This window comes from Orbicella faveolata, unplaced genomic scaffold, assembly GCF_042242905.1.
Source record: "Orbicella faveolata isolate gen_17 unplaced genomic scaffold, um_ofav_v1 contig_34, whole genome shotgun sequence".
In the NCBI taxonomy this organism is placed as follows: domain Eukaryota; kingdom Metazoa; phylum Cnidaria; class Anthozoa; order Scleractinia; family Merulinidae; genus Orbicella; species Orbicella faveolata.
The window spans coordinates 9,885,578-9,909,718 of NW_028301563.1; the positions used below are offsets into that span (position 1 = coordinate 9,885,578).

General features: G+C 39.6%; 2 protein-coding genes and 1 long non-coding RNA gene across 3 annotated transcripts; 1 reads left to right on the forward strand and 2 right to left on the reverse strand.

The window, feature by feature from the left end:
- The first annotated feature begins 12,514 nt into the window (after positions 1–12,514).
- LOC149104697 (melatonin receptor type 1B-B-like) lies at positions 12,515–14,771 on the forward strand. Its single transcript, XM_089270925.1, has one exon. The coding sequence runs from the start codon at positions 13,764–13,766 to the stop codon at positions 14,694–14,696; it is 933 nt and encodes a 310-aa protein (XP_089127051.1). The 5' UTR covers positions 12,515–13,763; the 3' UTR covers positions 14,697–14,771.
- Positions 14,772–15,957: 1,186 nt separating this feature from the next.
- On the reverse strand, positions 15,958–17,386 carry LOC149104698 (uncharacterized). The gene is made up of 2 exons (XR_016201268.1): positions 17,163–17,386; positions 15,958–16,397 (listed from the first exon to the last, which is right to left on the reverse strand). It is a non-coding gene; the product is annotated as an uncharacterized LOC149104698 (long non-coding RNA).
- A 4,196-nt stretch (positions 17,387–21,582) lies between these two features.
- On the reverse strand, positions 21,583–23,310 carry LOC149104699 (uncharacterized). The gene is made up of 2 exons (XM_089270891.1): positions 23,082–23,310; positions 21,583–22,812 (listed from the first exon to the last, which is right to left on the reverse strand). The coding sequence occupies exons 1-2, from the start codon at positions 23,190–23,192 to the stop codon at positions 21,760–21,762; spliced, it is 1,164 nt and encodes a 387-aa protein (XP_089127017.1). The 5' UTR covers positions 23,193–23,310; the 3' UTR covers positions 21,583–21,759.
- Between the last annotated feature and the right edge of the window lie 831 nt (positions 23,311–24,141).

A 24,141-nucleotide genomic window follows, 5' to 3' on the forward strand; every position in this document is an offset into this window, starting at 1 on the left:
TTCCCCCTCCCTACTAAATACAATGTTAAAACTCAGACGAAATTACACATTGTAGGTGGGTTGGTGGGAGGGACTAAGTAGGTGAAGTTGTTTTTGCTCGCGACTGTTGTCTGGCGTGTGTGCAAAAAAAGCGCCAAGAGCGCAAATTTGTCTCAAGACTTTTGTCCATGATTGCAGGTGAAAACTAAATTAACTGAATACTCTTCGTTCTATGGGGGTGTCTAGTGAAGGGTTTATAGTGGTAGCACGTTTTCAGCGATGTGGTCCATCTTAGTGTCAGGCAACTGGTGAATGGCTGACTGGCTGTACTGGTTCACACATACACTGAACGCCCCAATTCGCACTCTTGACATGGTGACGACCACACTCCGGGCAACGGCATCGACCTGCCGCGTAAACTACATAACTAATAACTGTCCGCGGCATGCCACATGGCATATAGGGCCGCAGCATCTTCCCTCCACCTCAATTTGTCTCTAGCCCTGTCAGTGCTCTGTTTGTCTCACAACCCTTTCGCGAATTCTTCTTCAATAAAAACATGAAATATTTTAAGAATGACGAAGTCAAACTGTGAATATAAACACTGGTCGCATAATGATCACAATTTCTTCTATATTGACAACGTGTACTTTAGGTAAACTACGTCTATTTGACAATCTTTATCTTTCGCTTTCTTCACCTATTGGAGACTTAAAGATATTTTCGGGAACAAGGGGGCAAGGTCATCATGTTACATGGAAAAACGGATAATTTTGGATTATTTTAAGGGAACAAGTGCTGTCTGGGAATTATCAACAGACTCCTGATGTCAAGGAGCAAAATTGCAAAAGTTTTATGACATTATGAAAAAGTGTAAGCTCTGACTAGAAGATCTTGCGTCGTAAACCTTATTGATTTTGAGCGCCTTTTACTCCCAATATTCTACAGCCCCTCCGGGTATTCAACATCGAGAATTTATCATTTAAAATGAAATAAATTCAGGGAAAACACACCGGATGAAAAAGGGAAATCATTAACGATACGAACTTAAAAAGCCATCCAGTTCACAAAAATAACATTCAAACTGTTCTCACTGCATAATTAATTAGCTCATTGCAAAACATGCTGTTATTCCATAGCATTCCCCCGTTTTCGCCCGTGCTGGTGGCGTCAGTAATGCTTTGCGCCATTTGGAGTTTATATTTGGTCTCTCCGCTCACCTCCCCTGGTGGCGGTTGACCAAGCTCCTATCTGCCCATATCCTCGTTGCATGCCTACTGCCTCATCAGTCGCGGACTCTTCCCATAACTTAATCTTATGCGATGAGGTAATGAGTATGCAGTGAGGATATGGTACTGATGAGAGTATAGCAATCAAAAAGCTTGATGCGATGCGAAGAAATAGCGAGAATCTGAAGCTGAGTCATCTTGCGCGTAGTTATTTGTGATAAGTAAAACCGGAATATTTGAAGTTTGTTTTCTTCTGGGATCCAAGGTCTAACTGCAGAAAATCCCTTTTAATATCGCTTGAAGACAGTGAATTAGCTTACCTGTATGTCTTTTATTTCGAATAAAGAAAAAGTTCACATTTACACAAGAATGGCAATCCTTTAGACATATCCAGCCAACCTTGGTAAAGAAATTCGAATTCATTAAATAACCGGATCCTCAAATAAACAAAGAGAACAGAATTAAAGCATATGCGTGATGTGGTCTGCTGAGTCATACGTCACGCGAAAAAGTGACATGATTGGCTTATGTCTGACATCAAAGCGTTGTTTTAACTGTGAGTCATATCATGCCATCTTTCATTAGTCGTTGTTAGCTTTTGTTTAAGCATAATTCGACCAGACATCACTAGTGATTAATGGATACTATATTGACTTGTATCTGAGATTGATTAGATAGAGATATGAGTCGCAGTTTAAGAATAAGTGTTTCTCTGCTTTTCGTTTTCGTGTCATGGAGTCCAGTAATCCTTTGTCCAACTCGGGCGCAGGGTGAGTTTGAAAATGTACTCGTTACCTGCTTTGTAATTCATATAGATAGTATCTTCATTAAGTTTTCTTCACTTTAGCTAAAGATGTCTCTTGACGGATTCTTGATAATTTGGGAAATGAATCAATAGGCAGAAATGATACCTAATTTTTTTTCTAATTCGCATCACACCCTTTCTATTCGGTCTTACGCAAAGTCAGCGCCATATTTCTCCGCGTACTGTATTAATCTTGTCAGGCGCGGACATGTGACGAGAATAAAGAAGTCAAGCGTAGTATAGACTGTTAATGTCACGATATTCTGTTCAATTTTCTAAATTAAATGATATCTTAGCAGGCCATCTGCTTCTCTTCGAGATCAAGGGTTAGTTTTAAGTCTTTCGTTTGAATCGGGAGACAAGACGGTCGCTGATGATCTCCGTTTAGCCGCAGATTTGGACGTGATGTGATAAACTGCTACACGCAATTGTGCTCATAACCAATTCATTCTAAAAAATGATGCACTGTCAGAATCTGAAACGAAGAAATGAAACGAATCTTAAATCAGCAACTTTACCTCTAAAATATGAAACAAAAGTGACAGCAGTAGAAAAAAAAAAGCTGTGTTTTACTTGATAAAAGGTTGATGCTGGGTATTTTCCTCTTCATGTCCAACAGCCTACTTGAGGTGCTTACCGTAAATCCTTGAAAAATTACGCGATCGATCCTTTTAAGTCTTGTAAACAACGTCGACATTGGATTAATTCAATTATTAAATTATCAAATTACTTTAATTTTCTTATGTTGTGATGTGAACATAATTTTACTCTGTATCATATGTATATAATCGATGCTTTGAATTAAAATAGTCGGTTTCTTAGCACGAGAAGCATAATCTTCCCCACCTTTTCTTAGCCTGTAACTGAAATTGCATGTCAGAGGAAGTTAATCTGCTGCCGTTTGTGTAAAACCACCCGCAATGCAGGCCAATTTGCGCCAGCAACAGAAATCTGTTCTATTATTTACTTGTTCGGTTTTTCCGCTCGTACTTGTAGAAGGTTTACTTCCATAATCCGATAGAAACAAATAATTCGAAAAAAAGCTCGTGAAAGTGTCAGAAAAAATTATATAAAAAGAAACTAAATAGGAACATCAAATTTTATTATATATATATATTTTTTTTTGTAATAACGAAAATGGCTGTGATCGTGATGTTTACCTGCCGCTAATTTTGAAATAATCACTCTTTCAGCGAAGGTTGACACAAGAGGTCTTGACGCAAGGGTAAAAATATTATCGAATTAAATGCCAAACCTGCCAAAGATGAAGACCCACTTTCGTTTAAATTTGCCATACATACAACTGTACCTAAAAGAAATACGTTCATGATGCAGATTTAACGTACATGTCGTGTCTCGTATAATTAGCAATTTCCTTGGCAATCTATTTCCGGTCTTGTTGCACGAAACTTCTTCTTATACATAATAAGCCCTATTAGTCGACCAAACAGAAGCCAATAATTCGAGGGAACAGTTCCTTCTTTTTCTATAACCTGGCAAAAACGCGAGCTCCAAACCTATTACTGTTTAAACGAAACTTGAAAAGCTAATAGGCACCTCTTTTCTTATCCGAATATTAATATGCTGTCTGCATAGACAGGTGGCAAGAACAAGGTGGATATTATATCGATGTAACGCCAAATCCTCACAAGGACAATTACTAAGAAATGTATGATGATTACTAATGAGAATTTACGCTTGATCTCGGAGACGGATAGATTAAAAAAAAAACATGTCGCCCCTCTCACTTTCAAAAGTCGATTTTAATTTACGTTCTTCGTTAATTATCATTAAATTACGACTTGGAGGTGCCCAGTGTCCCAACATCAGTGTCCAATGTGTTATAAAGGCGGAATGCACCAGAAGTTCGAGTAACAAATAGAAAAGAAAAAAATGTGCCGAGATTATTTACATGGCATTGCAAACTTCTGTGCGAGTGTTTTAAATAATTATTAGCCCCTAAAGCTGTGATTAAGGGGTTTTTTAGCAGATCACAATTCAAGGCCAGTAAGCTATTTTCTCTGACATTTTCGTTTCAAAAAAAAAAGAGAAAAAAAGAAAAAACGTCAAATGATCTTGAAGTTTTCGTACGCGGTGTTCCTTCAGTACGTCCACCTTGTTTGCCACTGTGATATCATCTCTTCTAAATGAATGAATGCCGAATGAACGAACGAACGAACAAAAATATTGAGACGAGTACGAGCTGAGGACAAGCTCGCGTATATTGCATGAGACGCTTGCATTTCTGAGTAGAGTCCAGCTTTTTCAAAAGGTCCCAATGGTCCATTTATATCAGAGGCAATTGGCTTTGCTGCAAATAAATTAGCTGAATTTTACCATTAATTTGAACGTCTCCTAACGACAGATGAGCTAAGCCACAAGTTTGTCTGCAAGCAACCAAATGTTCATGCATGCTTAAATTACATGGAAAAATTTGCAAGCTGCGGTGCCTTTAAAGTGCCTATGAAGTAAAAAATAATTGCTGCCTACTTGAAAGGCTTTTCAAAGCAAAGAAGAATGGCGTTTTTCTGGCCTTTCCTGTTCAGAAAAAAAAAAAAAAAAAAAAAACATCATATAGAAAAAAAACGTAAACCTCATTAATATTACATAACAAAACGGGGCTCGAGGCCTGTAATGAACATTTCTGCAAGATGTGGCACACTCGTCAAAACAAAAGCTTTATTATCGCTAGACGCTTTTTTTCCTTCCATTCGGCGCAAGAAGAAAAGCATAAAACTAGCACTAGGGTGTTGAAAACCCATCGACGTAAACCCAGCTTTGTGAAGCGTGGTGAAGCTAAGACTTCTCACCATCCCGTTGCTCACAAAAGGGCTGTGGTCAAGTCTTTGACTGATCGTGCAAAAGCTATCCCGTCTTCTGTTGACCAACAATCAAAGGAAATGAAACATGTGATCGCGGCACTCAGGACGAATTTTCCACCCGGCTCAAAGAACATCAAAAAGCGGTTGTAAACAAACACTCGCACAAGTCAGCTTTAGCGGAACATTGTTTACACTCTGGCCACACCATCTCCTGGGAATCTTCAAAGATTTTACGTACAAGCACAAATTGGCGCAACATACGTATTTTAGAAGCATGGGAAATTAACACTTGTAGGAATCCGCTTAACCGTGGTGATGGCATGCATTTGCCGCACGAATTTTTAAATTTAGCCCTAAGGGACAGAACATAATTAGCTCCGATTCTCTCTCTCTCTCTCTCTCTCTCTCTCTCTCTCTCTCTCTCTCTCTCTCTCTCTCTCTCTCTCTCTCTCTCTCTCTCTATATATATATATATATATGGCATCCTCGTCTCGGAGAGGCGATGGTCAGCGCATCAGTGTCGACAGGCTCTTAAGTGACTCAAAAGCCCGATTCTTGAGTGGCAGTCTTTGTTGCAGCTGGTACAGATGTAGTTGGTGGCCTCACGAACTGATACTTGTCGTTCCTTTCTCGCCGCCTGCTTGATTGTCTCCTCGGCCCTGAGTGCTCCCTCCTTCACACCGTGACGCCAGGCGGCGCGGTCTTGCGCGAGGACCTCCCAGGTATTGGGATTGAATTCAGCGAGTCGCAGGTCACGCTTGCAAACATCCTTAAAGCGAAGGAGTGGTCGGCTCACGCGTCGGGCGCCCTCCCACAGTTCCCTGTAGAGGACTTGCCTTGGCAAGCGATCGGGTTCCATACGGTGAACATGACCGAGCTACCGTAGGCGTCTTTGGATGAGTAGTGTAGGGATGCTCGGCATGTCGGCTCGTTGAAGAACATTGTTGTTGGAGACTCTGTCCTGCCATTTGATCTGAAGGAGACGCCGAAGGCAGCGGAGGTGGAACCCGTTGGGCCGCTTCTCTCGTCTGGCGTATGTGGGCCACGACTCGCTTCCGTAAAGGAGAGTGGAAAGGACACAAGATCGGTAGACTTGCAGCTTGGTCCTCTCGCTCAACAGGTCGCTAATCCACACTCTCTTGTTGAGTTTGGCCATAACGCCGGCTGCCTTGGCGATCTTTGAACTGATCTCGACATCTAGCGACGCCTTGCTTGACACTGTTGACCCTAGGTAAGTGAAAGAGTCCACGACCTCCAGTTCAGTGTTGTTGATGGTAATGACGGGAGGTGTCTCTGCATCTTGGGCTAGGATGTTTGTCTTCTTTAGACTGATGGTAAGGCCGAGCTCCTTGCAGGCGTGAGACAGCTTATCAACCAAGCGTTGAAGGCCTGCCTCGTTGTGGGATGCCAGGGCAGTATCATCCACGAACAACAGCTCGCGTATGAGCACTTTAAGAGTCTTGGTTTTGGCGCGGAGTCTGGCAATGTTGAAAAGCTTGCCATCTGACCTCGTCCGAATGTATACACCCTCCGAGCAATCGGCAAAGGCGTAGTGGAGTAACATCGAGAAGAAAATCCCGAACAGGGTTGACGCCAAAACGCAGCCCTGCTTTACTCCACTGCTGACTGGGAAGGTATCCGAGGTGGCTCCATCAAAGCAGACGGTGCTCTGCATGTCCTTGTGGAAGGCGGTGATGAGGGCGAGGAGTTTTGGTGGACAGCCGATCTTCTGAAGGATTTGGAAGAGCCCACTACGACTGACCAGGTCAAAGGCTTTTGTCAGGTCCACAAAAGCGAGGAACAATGGCTGCTGCTGCTCACGACACTTCTCCTGCAGCTGGCGGAGGAAGAAGATCATATCTACTGTGGATCTGCCGGCTCTGAGGCCACACTGGGAATCTGGATAAACTCGCGAAGCAAGACTCTGCAGGCGACCCAGTGCGACACGTGCAAAGACTTTGCCTACAATGCTGAGGAGTGAAATGCCGCGATAGTTATTACAATCGCTTCGGTCACCCTTGTTTTTGTAAAGGGTGACTATACTAGCATCTCTCATGTCTTGTGGGATGTGTCCTTTCTTCCATCAATGGCAGAGGAGCTCGTGAAGCGGTTGGAGGATGGAAGGTTTGCCATGCTTTAGGACTTCTACTGGTATGCTGTCCAACCCTGGTGCCTTGCCACAGGCGAGGTTGTCAATGGCTTTGCTGAGCTCCTCTAGTGTGGGCATCTCGTCTAGCTCCTCCATGGCTGGAAGTCCGGGCAAGGCATCAAGGGCAGCGTCTGTCACAATGTTCTGGGTCGAGTAGAGCTCGAGATAGTGCTCGACCCAACGCTGCAGCTGCTTGCTCTGGTCGGTGATGACTTCGCCAGACTTCGCTTTGAGCGGTGCTGTTTTGACGCTCGTGGGGCCGGTGGCCGTCTTGATCCCCTCGTACATCCCTTTGGCGTGGCCACAGTCGGCGGCTGTCTGGATCTTGGCGTACAGGTTCTGCCAGTCCACGTTAGCACAGCGGCGGGCGGTCTGCTGGGCTTTGCTCTTAGCTACTCTGAGGGCGTCGCGTGTGCTATGGCAAGAGTTCTGCTTGTATGCCAGCAGGGCTATCCTTTTGGCTTCCGTGACTGGCTGCATTTCATCCCAACGCGCCTCGAACCAGTCAGCATTCTTGCGCTCTTTTCTTCCGAAAGCGGACATGGCCGAGTCGTAAATAGCGTCGCGGAGGTGAGACCATCAAAAAACAAGCAGGGATGGTAAAGATTTTAAAAGATTTCGACAGATTACAAAGGACGAAATTTTAAAAAAATTGAAGCCTTGGGAATGTGAATCACGCCTCCGAGAGAACCAGCAAATTGTAGTCTCCAAAACTGAACAGAGTTGCTTACTTAGGTCAGTTGCGCTTTGAGTGCCTTAAAGGTTTACTAGAAGTTATTGTTTGGGTTGCGATAGGGGAGCTTACTTTTTGATGTCATTTTGTTTAGGAGGCGTGGTCGTGGGAAGAGGCGCCATCGGTACGCTGTTATTGACGAGGACGAAGATGACAAGCTTGAGAGTATGGAGATGCTACCAAAAGGAGGTAAGCGACTTGAAGGGTTTGTCCCTTTTGCTGCTGGAATTTCGTTTGCTAACCTCACTCTCAAATATGTTCAAGAGGCAGCCTGTGCAAGTACCGCTAAGAGTATCTCACGGGAATCTCTTAAGATAACCATATAAAATTTTTATTTTTGGGCTTCACATTATGATCACTTATTCAACCTCAAAAATCATTTTTAGTATTGATTGTTTTCCCTCGACCAATCATGCGTGATGTTGCACTTTTCCCGCCCTCTTCATCAACGTTTTCCAGCGCTCACCATCCGTGACGTGTTTTCCGCGCTTAGCACCATTGAGACGTTTTCCCGCTCTTGCTTGCCTCTAGTATCATGTTTTCTCGTGCCTGCCATTGGTTTTCATGCTTGTTTTGAGTTCTGAATTGTCAATCACGTCATTGCCGCCATAATTATCGGCTCAGTAATAACGTTGGTATGAGATCATCCGTCAATTTTAGTTATTTTTCCTCCAGGTAAATACTTGAGTACAAGCTTGATGTTAAGTGATACGGACGAGGACAGCGATGCGGAGTCGACTGTTTTTGAAGTTAAAAAGCGGCACATGAACGGCTCGGTGAATGGCTATATCAGGAAAGATACGTGATATAGAGTATATACGGGCATCCTATATATAACATAGTGGTCAGCGTGAACATCCCAGCACGAGAGCAGCGCGCATGCTGACAGTGGGGCAAGATCTAACGGCAGTGATGGCTTAATCACTAAGTTTACAGACTTGTCTGGCTTGTAGAAAGAAACTTAAAGAGAAATCACCATAAGAACCAAACATTGTTCTGTTTCTCACGTAGAAAATTTTATTAATATGCTACGACCTCGATCAGGAAGGCTGGCAAAAATCACTTGGCCGATAATGGTGAAACATCTTTGGCCCTGTTCACCGCAAACACTCACTGTATGTATTCAAATTTGTAAATCATCGCCCGCGTCTCTTAAATGAGACATTTTTTTTTTTGCACCTAAAAGGTCTTGTATTAGAGGACATCTATGTTCGCAAACAATTTTAACTTTTAGGGGGATTTAACACTGAACAATGAATGATTTTAAAAGTACGGATGAAGAAAAGGAACCACAATGAACAGTTTACTTAAAGCGTTGTTCCATTGCTGAGGGTATACTACTCTCTAATTTGGTAAATTGTTTTAAACTAAAAAAAGTGTCAAATTTCGTATCCCAAGAATGTTGAATTGAATTGTAGATACTAGCGTACACAACATAACGAGAGAAATGTTTATTATAATTATACAAATTTTACCTATGAAATGTCCAGCGAGATATTTCGCTGTATTACAAACAACAGTTTGAAATTATTAATTTATTAGTGTGCAACACGGCAAGGATAATGCTGTTTGTAACATTATAAACTCTCTACCTACGTCTTGTACCTTTGCATAAAATGGTTCTTGTTGTGCGGCAAGAATGATAATAATGAACGTTTATATTCATTTACAAACATTTTTTCCGTGTTTTTAACAGTCAAGGAAATTAATTAAAGGGGCTCAGTCAAGGCATTTTGAGTTATTTGGGCAAGGTACAAAATTACCTTTTAATTGAAGAAAACATGAAAATTGTAGTTAATTAAGATGGAAAAACACCAAAGAGATAATAATAAATCATAAAGGAACAGCGATGGAGAAGGATGGAGAAGATTAGCACGGATTGCAAACGACAGACTTGGAAAATTTAGGCTAAACGTTTCAAGGTGCGCAAGCTGTGACGTAGCTCCTTAACGTAGAGACAGTAATTATTCCACAAGAGTAGTTATTACACAACATGCAACACGAATGGCAATACGCACAACAACGCTTTTCAACTTGCAATGAAGCATTGTTGTGCGACAAGTTGTAGGAAAATGTTGCTCATATCACATGGTTTTTATGTAACATACACTTTCATTTTTCATTTCATAGCCGTGCATTAAAAGTAAAATGACGGAATTGATTTGTTTTCTTTAACTTGTTTGAGGCGTCACGCACTTCTCAGAAGGCTAAACAGGATTGGCTGAGAAAATAGTACAACAAACTAAAGAAACAGTGAAGCTAGCCCTGGAAACAATAGAGATAGGTGAAACAGGGAGCGAATGAAATGTCAGGTACTGGAGAAGTGTGTGGCGTTTGACTAGCTTGATCGCCATTTGATTTCTGTTAGTGAATCAATACGTACGAAACATAAGCGGTAGTGAGTTTTAAGTGAATGATAACCAAGGAGGAGTTGTCACGGTGTTTTATTAAAATTTTACCGCCTAGTCCTCCAGCAAATAAGTTTACTCAGTATATTAAAATAATCACTAGTTCGGCTGTTTATATAAGAGTACGCATTTTCTTACTTTTAAAACTCGTTTTATAGAACAAGGTATATCCGTAAAATAGATAAAACAAGGAGAACTTTAAAGCTTGGTTTTGAGTAGCGACACAAGCGCAAGCACAAGCGTAAACACAAAAGCACAAACGCAAGCAATAGGGATGACCAAGTGAAAACGAAATTCGACGGAAACACAAGTACAAGCAAAATCATCCGAACTTTCCGGCATTTTGGAAAACTGTTTTGGCGCAAGGTAATCTGGAACCAGTGTTTTCAGTGACCAAACACAACCACCTGTGGTTAAATATCCTTGTGCTTGTGTTTTGCCTGAGCGCAAACTTGGGCATAAGCGCAAGTGCAAGAAAAACGAAAAAAGAAAAAAAAAGGTCCTTGTGCTTGCACTTGTGCGTATGCCTGCGTCAAGGCCGTTTTAACGGTGAAGTAAGACCACATATTGTGTTTGCGCTTGAGGTTAGCGTCGCTGGTGAAAACCAGGCTTAAACGTCTCGGATACACGAAGGAAATTTTGTGCATGTCAGGATATAGGCCGGGATATATTTATGTATTGTTTTTGTCTCGGGACAATTTTAAGATAATTTACTATAATAAATTAGCAAAGATGAATGAATAAATAAGTAGGGTTTTGTAATATTAGCATTTTGTCATGTCTTGTTCATTTTCAAAGCTTTGTATGCCATTTTGGGAAGATCTTTGGAAACCACACGATGTGTTTGAAATTCATATAAACAGTATTAACAAGACATGTTTCGGATGACACATCATCCATCGTCTATCTTTTAAAAAATTTAGTTTTAAAGAAACTCTTAAGCAGCAAGGAAAATTAATGTTACTAAAACATCGTTAGGAGATATCAATAACAACATATGTTCATAATTGTAAGACGCCGTAAGTTTCGCTGTTGTCGTCTGCTGTTACTTGTAAAAAAATTCGGACGTAGAATTTTTGGACGTTTTATTTCGGACGTAAAATTTGCGGTACTTTTTATCTAATTTCGGATAAATTTCGGACAACAATTTCGGACATTTTGCCGAAACATAGCTTAAGTAAATTTGCGAAACGAAACACGAATTAGACTGAAACAGCATCTGTGAAAATAATAGTTTTACTGCACCTCGAAGGTTTTGCGACTCAATACAATGAAGAGAAAACAATACAAATGTTATAATGCCGTTACTCCACTAGAGTTTGCGCCCTAAAGCCCAGTATGAAGGAAAGTAAGAGCATTGGGGTTACTTCCAAGATATATACTGCACTAAATATTTCGGACGCTTGAAAATTTTGGACGGTTTTATTTTCGGGCATTTTTGTCCGAAATTAAAATCGTCTTTATTTTCTTTTGCCAATAATGTACCCACCTTTGTGTTGTGACCAATTACCAGGCCTCCTTGGCGGTATAAAAATATCAACGTTCCAAGCGCATGCAGTTTCTGTAATTGGATATAATCAAAGAAGGGGTCTATAGGGACTGGAAAGTTGTTCTTCCAAATGTTTTCCGAAAACCGACATATAAGCCCTCCATCTTCTTTATCGGGCTAACTTGATTTGTTTAAGAACTGCGCCCTCGTCAACCATCACGCGAAAGAAATCTCGAGCACAAAATCTTATTGTTAACTACTACAGCAGAGCCCCATGGCTAAGAAAATTTGGCACTCCATCGAGTCAAAAAGTTGTGATTTTCACTTTGTCCATATACAACCGTACGCGCGCCAGTCTCTTGTGACAACAGACTAAAGATTTGCAGCACAAACCTGCAATTTTGTGTATTTTAAGAGTTTCAAGAGCAGCGCAGTGTAGGTTTTGTGCTGTAATCCGTAAGAGTGCGTACTTAAACTATTATACTACTCGCCTTCGTTTTCTATTAGAAAACTCGGGGTCGTAGCACGATTATTAAATATTATCAAAAAATTGTGAAAAGAGCTGGTAGCGTGGCCGACTGGTCTAAGGCGCTGGTTTTAGGCATCAATCATTTCGATGGCGTGGGTTCGAATCCCACCGCTGCCACAAAATCATATTTTGTCGTTCGGGATCTAAGCTCATCTGCAAAAATCCGATAGGCCTGTAGAAATGTTGTCGTAAGATACACAGCAGCGAAATGCAATGACTTTAGAAACTTAAGTAGTATTTTTTTCGCACTCAGCGTCGTAATTTTGCTGCAATGCATAAATTTTGCACGAAAAGCTACCTATTGAATGAATGAGTGAATTATTTAAGTCTGAATGATATTTAGCTTAAAAAAAAAAAACAAAAAACTAATTGGGACACTATTGAAACACTTCCTTTGGGTATTTTGGGTATTTTGGGGTATTAAAATGGCAAATTTCTGCCAGCAGGTTCTTAAACTTCCAGACGGGCCGGGTTCTTACTACACATGCGGGATTTTACTCTACTACCGTAGTAATAATTCGATCCAGTGTCCCGCGTCAGTGCCACGCCTCCTACGTGCTGTCACGAGCTGCTGCTCTACAAACACGCGTTCCTACGCAACCAATGAAAGGCAAAAACGAGGAAGTTAATTTATCTGCCTCAACTGACAGATACAGCTTCAAAACGGTCAGTAACAATAGCAGTGTTTATCATAATACTAGTATATCTTCTCCTTACCGGTTCACACATGTTTTCTTGAGTAATTTTCTGATAATTTTGTGTTACTTCGGGAACATTGTCTGTAGGTTATGGACAATTTCATTTATTCTCGTCCCCTGTCTTAAAACTGTATTAAAACTGTAAAGAAAAGCTATAGTGTCGGCCCCTAAGGCAGCTGTTTCATCCTAGTAAGGACTCATCGACTTGAATGTTTCCCTAAAGTTAGTTTACGCATCTCTAGTCTCCTTGGCTATTACTGTGCACTTACAATTGCACTCATAGAAGTGATTCGTTTATCTTGAAATAAATGCGCAAAAATATGAATTAAATGATAATGACAGGCCGGAAGTTGAACAGCTAATGTCGTTATTCCTGCTTGTCGCTTATATTTGTTCTTCGTTATGGCAATGTCCTAGTTGCGCCTCGCGTACTTTTCTTAACGGTGTTAAAAGAGCGTCGCAATGGATGACAGATCTTCTTGCTGTTTAAATTTTTATTACTTGCAGTGTTTCATTGATTACGTCTCAAAAAGATCCCGCCAATTCTTATCGTGTTTTGTGGCAGCTTTTCGCTAAATTATACTTAGAGTTTTTAGTTCAACCCCTACGAAACACGATTTAGAATTAATTGCTCTGCTCTCGACCAATCAGTATCGAGTAATTCTGGTGAATTTTTTTAGTGTTTGAGGAAAGAGCAAGGGTAACAAGACAGGTATCAGTAATAATACTCGGTTCAGGAACGTAGTCACCATCGCCTATAAACAGACGGACAGAGCGTTACCACTGTTATTTTAGAAGGCACACCCGCATCTACTACATCTAAAGAATGGTAATGGTTCACACAGTTAGCTAAGAAATAACACAGCCCGAACACTTTCGCAGATAGATTCGAATTGTTTAAGCTTCCTTGAATCACGAGGTCATGAATAGATTACTTTCTGTCGAGCTTGCCACGCGAACTAAGGCTCTAGAACGGACTGAAACAGTTTTGTTTGCTGTTATTAATATTGTCGCCCTCTTCGGCAATGTTCTAACTTGTTACGCCGCGTACAGAAACCAGAGACTTCGTACGCTTCCCAACATGTTTGTGATAGCACTTGCTGTAAGCGATATTCTCATGTCCACCTTCTGTATGCCTTTTACAGTTGTAACCCTGTTTCACGGCCAGTGGATGTTTGGCGAGACTTTTTGTCGACTTCACGGTTTCAGAGTTTTGACATTTGGACTGGTGTCTCTTCAGACTATGGGATTAATTGCAATTAGTCGATACTGCCACGTTGTCAAACCAGAAAAGTACACGATGTTGTTCAAAAAACAAAGAGCTTTGCTGTACATTGCTGTTGTTTGGTGCGTAGCTTTCGTTGGATCTGTTCCTCCATTCTTATTCAAAAACGGCGGATTTGAGTTTCAGCCGGGCAAAGCGATGTGTTCGTACACATTTGAAAGCAATATTGCTTATGCGGTGTTTATTGAGTGCGTTTACATCGCAGCACCCTTAACTATAATCACATTCTGCTACGCCAAAGTCTTTAGTACTGTGTCTAGATCAAATCAACTATTATCGAACGCAAATGATCTCCAGCAACTCAGAGCGAATGTGAAAAAAGGAATAGTGACCAAGACTTTAGCTTCAGTCACGGTCGGCTTCATGTGTTGCTGGCTTCCTATCTCTGTCATAGATAACATTGACGCCGCGCGCGGGGAACGCACTTTGCCGCGACAGGTGTACCTCACTTACGCGTTCTTGGTTTATCTGAGTGGCACCATCAACCCCTTCATATATGCTGCAACAAATATGCAATTCAGACGAGAATATCAGACAATTTTGAATAAGGCGATGCCTTGCTTCTGTTGAACGGTTGGATAGTCCAGGAACTAGAGGACGGACTAGTTTTAAAGAAGAAAAAATCCCAAGTTACGCTTCCAGAAATTGAGATTATGATTGATGATAGTCTAGGATTCACTATTTATGTATATGGATGGCTCCTACCAGAAGACCATGAACTGTACACTACAAACTTGAGATCAATTACTAACATTACTGTGTCTGACCTTGTAAAGAGTATCAGCACACTGTCGGCTATTTGTCCTGGGGTGAAACCATCTGAATTGTCAAGCAGTATCGTGCATCACGTAATTCCAAAGTCTGTTGATCCTTTTTTTGTCAATGATGATGATGATGGCAGTTCATTTCCAGATCAGGAATATTGGAGAACTCGTGGTTGTGCAGTTTTGTTTGGACATGGTGAACAGTGTTGTAGTTGTCATCAGTATTCACAGAAATCTGAACTCAGTCACAAGGCAAAACAAAAGAAACTAGCTGAGCCAGCACATCTATTTTCACCCGTCTCACAGACCGCACCAGAGTGAATTAAGCTCACGCTGCAGATGCAGAGATTCAGATGTGCTGAACTTGAGCAAAAACTTGAGGAAATGAAGCTTGAAATACAGAAATCAAGTGTTGAAATTGATCACCAGTTGAGCCAGGACATTGCCAGTATTCTTGGTATATCAGACAAGAACATAACCCCGTTTATGGATCTATTTTGGCAGCAACAGAAAAAGCTGTTGACCAGAAGCTCAACAGGTGTACGATACCATCCCATGGTCATACGCTACTGTTTATCTCTTGCTACAAAATCACCAGCCTGCTACGAAGAATTGCGCAAGAGTAATATCCTTGTCCCTCCAAGTCAGCGAACTCTCAAGGATTATAGGAACTGTATCCGCCCAAAGGCTGGATTCCAAGAAGAAGTTATCGAAGAGTTGAAAGACTCAACAAATAGCTTCTTTGATGTCCAAAGATACATTGTATTGTTGTTTGATGAGATGAAGGTTATGTCAAGTTTACATAGAGCTGACTTGGAATTCCTAGGAATTCCAACTGAAATATACTCACCATGAAAATTCCTTAAAATTCCCAAAAATTCCCAAAAATTCCTAGGAATTTCTGAGAATAACTTGGAATTTGTAGGATTTTTTGAGAATAGGTTGGAATTTTTTGGAAAATATCTGAGAAAAACTGGGAATTTTGTATCATTTGTAGGCCAGACAAAATTCTGATGATTGATGCCCAGCATTAAAATAACAAATAAAGTCACTGATATCACATCAAACAGGTTTTAAATTAATGGTTTATTACATTGGCTTTCATGAATTTAAACATAAGAGTAATTCTCCTGTTTCTTTTTCTTACATCAAAAATCAAAAGTAAAACTGAAAACAGATATGAGGGTCAAACTTTTACATGTTTGATAAAAAAAGAACTTTTTCAGATAATTTACTTACTTTTTTGGTTTACAAATCCAACAATTTTCCATACACAAGATTTTAGCTTAAATTATTGCTATTCTGTGGAACAAATCTGGATTTTCATGAATGTAAGGAATCAGTGATAAGAACAAAACTGAAACAATCCTTAAAATTAAAAAAGGCTGAGTTTGGGCAAACTTAGCTGCTGTTCAGTTATTTCTGTTGATTCCGTAGCTTCTTTTCTTGCCCTCTAATTAGGCTGTCAACAGCTAGCCTCTTCATCTTCATCTTTGTTGTATGATACCTAAAACAAAATTTAAAATTACATTACATTGCGATATATATGAGGTACTGTAAGACTGAGATCCAAATATTTATGTGCTCACGGTTTAATACATGTAGATAATTAAGACCTGACTGTAAGCTGGTTGAAATGTTAAAAGAGAAGACTTGATAATTGTGAAAGTGCTTGTATACTATTGATAAATATGTTACATAAATCTTGAGCTTACAGTAGATTAAATCAAGGTTTTCCATCTTCTACAAGTGTATCAACAACTCTCGAATTGGGGGATATATATCACGGTTTTTAGCCAAATTTAGACATTAGAAATATTAAAAAAAGACACTTAAAACATTAAAGGAACATTTAAATAATAGAGTAAACACAAAAGAATATACGGATGGACAAAAATTGAAGATCAACACGGATTGCCATACAGTCAGGATGAAACACACAGGAGACATATCAAACTCATGCACACTGTGGCTGCCTGGTTGGAGTTTTTGTCAAGAACTTTGACTGGGATCAGAGAGAACTGCTGTATTTATTTCGTTTGAACAAGTGAGGCGAGAGAAACGACTTGTTATTCGCAAATCAAATTGTTTAGGCACGCACTCTGGGCAACCTAAATTGTTTCAACTTTGCCTTAGCCAGAATTCATTTCATGCCATGACTGAGTGACCCACTCGTGTATGATTCGTGATGATAAAGTTCATTCAAAAGCTTTTGTCTAAATACAAGAATTTACTTTGTATAATATAACGTTACTTGAATTCGATTACTCACCAAATAATTTTGTATACGGCTAATCTGCCCTTTGAATTTTTCCCCGTTGAACCATCCACAGTAAGACTTTCTTTTGGCTCCAAATCTTCGCCAAGAATAACTTGTTTCTCGTTAATGACACTCACGCTGCTTTCTTCTGGTCACAGGACCGCAGCAAAAACCATTTTGATATAACTTTGGAAGTGAAATCTACTAAAATGCACGAGCGATCAATAAAGCGATCTTTGTCATGCTCAATCACGAGGATAGTCACGTGAAAATTCGCGTGCTGTGATTGGTTCAGTTGATCAGTTGAGGAGAGAATGGAAACTGGAGAAGAAGGAGAGAGAGACTGGCAACGAGGTTGCCGGACCAGTCGCTTTCGATGGTAAGTCTGTTTCCCTTTCCATGCTGTTTTGGTGGTTTTTTGAAAGATGGGTCTCGCTTCAAAAGGAAAAAACTACGCAAACTTTTTACGAAGAAATCAAGGAGGAAAATGGAACGTACTTTAACTGGTTGATCTGTTCCCGACGGTTGTCAAGATAACAAAGGATCGTGAGGCACTTAAATCAAGTTCACTGCTACGGTAAGGAATCCAATTTTATAGGGATTTTCTGTTATGATAAGCTATAATTGTAAATAAATCAAACTACATTGTAAGCAATGCATTGTGTGCTCTTTAAAAACCCCAAAAGCCGAAATTCACCTAAAAGGTTTCAGATCGACCTGAGGAAACGAGATAAATTCTGCGAAATAAGCTTAAGCTTGTTGTATTAGTCCACCAAATCTATTTTTAGAGCTCACGTGTTTCAACACCCAGTCAGCACAATGCAGCAAGTATAAATTTGCAATGCTTGTCATTTTTTCCTTTGAATTATTTATAGGGATTAACATGATATGAGATCTATAGTCTTTTCAATACATCAAGATGTAGGTTTCTTTCTATTTGCATTGTCATTTATTTATGTCAGTTATTTATTTGTTTCCCACTGACTCATAATCTTTTTGATTCTTTTGATTTTGTTGTGTCATGAATTAAAGTGACCATGAGGACAAGGAAATACAAGAAACATATTGATGATCCCACTATACCCATACCAAAATCTACAAGATTCAACCACATAAATCACTTAAAGCAGTCTTCACAGGCCAGTTGACGTCATCTCCCTCTCTTGCATCCCTTTTTCCTGGAGATCATTTCCAGCACCATGAACAGAACACCTCAGAGTTTTCGGCTCACCTGAGTGAGATGGCTGTTGACAAAAGTGTTGTGGATGACTTTGATGGATTATGGAGTGAACCTTTATGCAAGAATTGAAGCTTCACAGAAGCATTTGATGAAATTGAGTTGCCTATACCTGAAAAGACTACAGAAATACCAACTGACGTAATACACAACAACTCAGATTTGTCCACAGACAGTGATTCAGATAATGATGTTGAAGTTTCTAGTTCTGACTCCTCTGAAGAAATTGAGAACTCTGACACTGATGACCATTCACTGGACTCCCCTGATGAAAGTGAAACTAATGGTTCCCAAGAAAAAAACATTTTCTGCCAAAGAATATGCCTGTACGGCTATTCTGGCCTTAATTTCAAGACATTGTATGACAATGAGAGGCTGCTAAAGATATCCTTGTTTTAATGAAACTACCGGTAATTTGTCCAGAGAATGTCACAGTACAGTTTTACAAATGTACAGCAAGTGTGTGGAAACTGTGAGCTTTTCGTTTATGACATCTGTGAGAGATGTCTTCCTCTTTTTCCTAATGTCATAAAGGATCAAGTCAAAAATTGTTCAACAGTGGGCTGTGATGGGTATGTGGGTGAATCTACAATTATATTAAATATATACATGTATATATATACTTTTGGTTTTATTGAAATTGTAAATAATATAGATTCATTTATGGTGACAGAATTTTTTGCTTAATCTATTTATCAAATCTAAGAGCATCCATTTTTCTATCAGTTAAACTCTGGGTGTTTGATTTAAGGGTCCATACGGGCACATATACACTAACAAAGTATGTTGGATCTAAAAAGCAATTTTATCAGTGCTATAGTTTTGTTTTGAGTTGTCAGACTTAAACTGCAATTAATGTACATCTGTTTGGAAATAATTACCTTGGAGCTTGACAACAATAAAAAGGTATGGAACTCCAGAGAAATGATCCTGTTGATTTCTACTAATTCACAGAAACTGATTCATGCACTGAGTTCATCTTTAATTTTGACATTTTGGGAAATTTATAGAAATTTCCAACAATATTTCATGTGTTTTAGCTATTCCCAAAAATTCCTAGATATTCCAAACACATTATTTTTTTAAAACAGTCTGGGAAATAATAGGAGTTCCTAGGAATTCCCAATAATTCCCAGTCATACTTTTCACTACTCCCAAATATTCTCAGAAATTCCAAGGTCTTGGATTAAGCATAATTTGCATGGCTTGGAATAACTTGGAATTCCTAGGAATTCCCAATAATTCCCAGTCATACTTCCACTATTCCCAAATATTCCCAGAAATCCCAAGGTCTTGGATAAAGCATAATTTGCACGTCTTGGAATAACTTGGAATTCCTAGTGTGATTGCAATAAACGTTCACAATACTAAACTAATAGATACTGGTTGACAATATTTATATTTGTTCCTTTTTTGTTTAGTAAACTACTGTTAGCATTACCCACTAACACTCAATTTCTATTTCACAGCGTTATTGCAATCACTCTTGCTGGGTTTTTTTTTATTTTTTATTTTTATTATTATTATTAAAGTGGTTCTACTAATCTATTAGTGTGACAGTCAAATACACAAGAGTAAAAATTATTTAAAGAATACTACAAGGTGTATTATACTGTTTTCACCCTAGCACTGAAACATGTTAAACAATTAGCATGTTTATTTGAAACATGTTTCCTCAAAACATGTTTGTTCTCTGCTGTTCCCATTAGTTTTTGTTTCCAAACACATGCCATGCCATAGTTCTATTTATAATTAAAAAAGTGAACCCTGAAATTGCTCTTGTATCCATTCAATGAGTTAATCTCACTTAAGAAGCCCTTCGAGAACTTGCTTTGCCCTCACTCTTGGCCACCAGCAGATGAAATCTATACAACTTTTTAAATACTGAATAACTATCCACTTCGTACAACTGGCCCCAGTATTATATATGAGCACTGTCATACTGTATATTAAAATATGTGAAACAATTTCTGCTTAGGTACATGTGGAATGACGGGCATTATGTGCTGTGGCAACATATAGTTCAGCTGTTTTACCAAGATGTTGAGAATGGTTTGAAGTTGATGCCTAGATTAACTTATGATCACATTAAGCTGAATTCCTATTCAACTATGCGTGTAAGTCTGGCAGCCCAGGTACTGAGTTCTACTGTGGCAGCTGTGTTGAAGTCATTTGGTCCTGCAGATGCAACAGGTACATCAAAGCTGTGTGAAATGGTGGATTCTTATTTTGATTGTCTCAATGTGCGCAGCACAACTGAGCATCAAAGGAAGAGGAAACCATTTCTTGCACCATATAGATCAGTGGATGATCCAAGATTTCTTTGGTTGACAAATGATTTCCTCGGTTATCTGAGGGACTGGAAGGACAGCATCGCCCAACGCCCTGGTAATTTCACTCAGAATGCCACGAGCAGGATGTTCTTATCCTGGCAGACTTATGAAGGCCTGCAGATCTCAGCCTATTCAGTCGTAGAGGCAACAAAGTTTCTTCTGAATGAAGGTGTGGAGTATGTCTTAACTGAGAGGTTCTGCCAAGATCCTTTAGAAGAATACTTTGGAAACCAAAGAAAGCTTGGAAGAAGAAATGATAACCCTGACATGAAGACGTTTAGCTACAACAACAACACCATCAGAGTACAACGTGCTGTCTCCTGTCAGTCTGGGAACATGCGTGGGAGGAAAGACAGACACAGATCATGGGTCAATGTTTCAAATGACTCAGTGCCAAAGAGGAAGAAACAATGATTAACTTATACATAAGTCAAATTTATTTTATTTTACGGACAGTGCGGGGAGGAGGGGGGGGCTTTTAGTCCCCACCCCCACTTTTTCACAAGGATGATGTTTCATTGTTTAATATATAGACATGTATTTTTTCTATGTAAATATTTCAACATGTATTTTTTCTATGTAAATATTTCAACTTGCACATATGAGTGTAAGCAGCTTGGTAGACAGTAGTGTAGCAGCATCCCCCCCCCCCTCCCCGGCCACTTTTTCGCAAGGATGACATTTATTTTGTTTTAGTATGAGGTACCAGACCTCCCTACAAACTCTCACACGCGGCTCTCGTTTTCAAGCCCCCCAGTTTAAAATGGGCTTCGTCCCTAATATTTTAAATATACATTGTGACATGTATGCTGATTGACCAGCTACTGGTATTTTTCTATGCAAATATTTCAACTTGCACATATCAATGTAAATAATTTTTATTTTTAGTCAGTTATTGTTTTGAAGTATAAGCAAACTTGTGTTAACATTATTTAACAACAAATGCAACAGTAACTTATTACAACAAACAAATATGGACATGATTTGGTCAAGGCGTCACAATAAATAAAACTGTTTATTGCATGGTGATTTTCACAATTTAGCTTTGCCTTTGTTGGTCATACTCATGGGAGGCTCTGCTTATGTCCCTACGAAGTGCTTTTGATTTCATTTGTTTCAATCTAATCTTATGTTTCTGGATAATATCTTTTGCAAAAGAAAATGAACGCACTTTGATATACAATTGTATGATGTTGTGCAAAACATCTTTGGCAACACTACTGTTGATTATCAGTTCAGAATTGGATAACATTGAATTGTATGCTGAGACTACTTCAACATCATGAACAGATCTTGATATAATACTAGCATAGGCAATATTTTGCATGTTAGTCTTGGAAGTGGCATCCCTGAAATAATGTTCAGTTCTCTCAAAAATTGATTGAGCATTTTTTGAAATTGCCCACAAACCACCACGATTTAAAGATGAAGTTAACCTCTGGTTTTCAATGTCATTCTGGTCTTCTAATTTGCCAGCCTTAAGGATGGAGATCGCCTGCTCACTTTCTGATGATTTACCAGCATGCTTGGTATGAAGTTTATGAAGCACATAACCTCCAATATACTGTAGTCCAGCTTTTTCTTCATCTGAAAGTTTAGTTAATGGGGCACAAGTATACATGCTTTCAATTTTCTCCTTGCTGTGTGCCAACATACAATCAGCAACCTTGGTAGACAGTAGTGTAGCAGCGTTCCTTGGTAATCCCTCAAAATGCTTAACTGCATTCAGAGCTATGGTCGAGTAGAAGGAAGAATAAAATCTTTCAGCATTTCCAGACGTTATCAAGCGTTTATATAGGTCTTCAATATCACAGAATCCAGCTGTTACGTCTTGCAGACCGTTGTTGTAGGTGTAGGATCTTAGTTCGTCTCTGATTGATTTTGGGTAGATTTTGTTGTCAGCAATTTTGTGTTTAGCTTTTTCAACAATTCTTGAGTAAGCTACAAAAGTTAAATAGCTCTCTTGTCCTCCTTCTTTTTGCTTCTCGACATCTCTCGTATCTTTGTGTTTAACTGTCTTGTGTCGTTTCAGTCCGCTCTTGCTTTTGCATTTCTTGTGGCACAGTTCGCACACAACGTTTTCGAGTTGAACCTGTTGTAAACAAAAGTAACTTTCAGTTGAGAAATCAGTCATAAAACGATACTACAAAGTCTAGTTCTAAGCATAGTTAATGGAAATAAAATAAGAAACCACTTAATAATTACATCGTCAGTACAAGGATTTAGTTATAACACAAGTCGCTACAAAAAAGCAGCACCGATGATACCCGATGATACTCGATCGAGCTGAAAGAAGATGAACGTCAAAGCACAGCGCTTTTCGCTAACTTCTGGGTGGCTAAGAAAGAATATAATACTTACTTCATCTGCAGCTTCTCTAAACTGTTCATCAAGCTCTTCTTCGTCTTCCAAAATACCTAAAATAGCGTCAAAATCGTCTCCAATGATAAACAAATCGTTCGTGTCCGCCATATTGTTTGGGAATGAACGTTTGGCGTGTGCACGGTCAATGTCACGTGATGGTGCAATTCAACCTCAAACGCGAAACAAAAGGCCGACCCTTTGAAGTTTGCCGGGTTTCACAACCAGTCCCCTCCACTAACTATGAGAAAACCTGCAAGATTTCGAAACTATGTCTTACTGGAGTATTTCAGTCACAACTGAATTCTTCAAAAGATCTCGGCAATACTTTCATCCTTTTCCAGGCTTCATTATTGCTAACTTTAGCTTAGTGCTTTATTCAACTCCTACGGACAACGTTTTGGAATTCATTGCTATGATCTCGAAAGGGGACATATACCGATTGCAAACATGGTGACGATAGCACCAAAGCGGAGCTTTTTGGTAGCAACCGTTGCTAAGGGCTGGCCAGTTCTGTTTCCCTAGAAATTTTGCAGCTTTTGCACTTCGCAATCGAATGCAGAAATCGAAAGGAAAGCTGGTTTAAGGAGATATGTCGACGAAATATTCCTAAGTAGATATTTGGGGAGCTGTAAAGATCAGTATTTTTACTAAATCAGCGTTTGCATTTTCATTGTTATGCATTGTTATGCAGATTTGAGCGTTGAAAACGCAACACAATGGCGACGTATTTTATTGAAATGCATCTTTAGCTTCTACCGTACGTTGTCTGTTTTCAACGTGAGCATGGACAGACCTGTGGAAAAGATGCATGTAAACGAATTAACAGTGACGGCACAACTAGACTGTTTAAGATTTCATGTAAGCTTTCGTTGAATAAATTTTGAAACCATTTTAATAAGCCTACGTTTAATAAGCCTACATTTTAATAAGCCGACTATCCCATGCCTGCAAAGAGTTTGGCTTGACTATCAGCATCAAAAAGACCAACATCATGGCCCAGGACACAGACTCCACTTCTGTCATCACCATCGACAGCACAACCCTTGAAGTGGTGGAC

Excerpts from the sequence above, each read along its gene's own strand:
- LOC149104699 (XM_089270891.1), bottom strand. The coding sequence starts at position 23,192 with ATGGCGGACACGAACGATTTGTTTATCATTGGAGACGATTTTGACGCT. Across the intron at positions 22,813-23,081 it reads TTAGAGAAGCTGCAGATGAA|GTTCAACTCGAAAACGTTGT; the intron begins GTAAGTATTATA and ends TGTTTACAACAG.
- LOC149104697 (XM_089270925.1), top strand. The coding sequence starts at position 13,764 with ATGAATAGATTACTTTCTGTCGAGCTTGCCACGCGAACTAAGGCTCTA.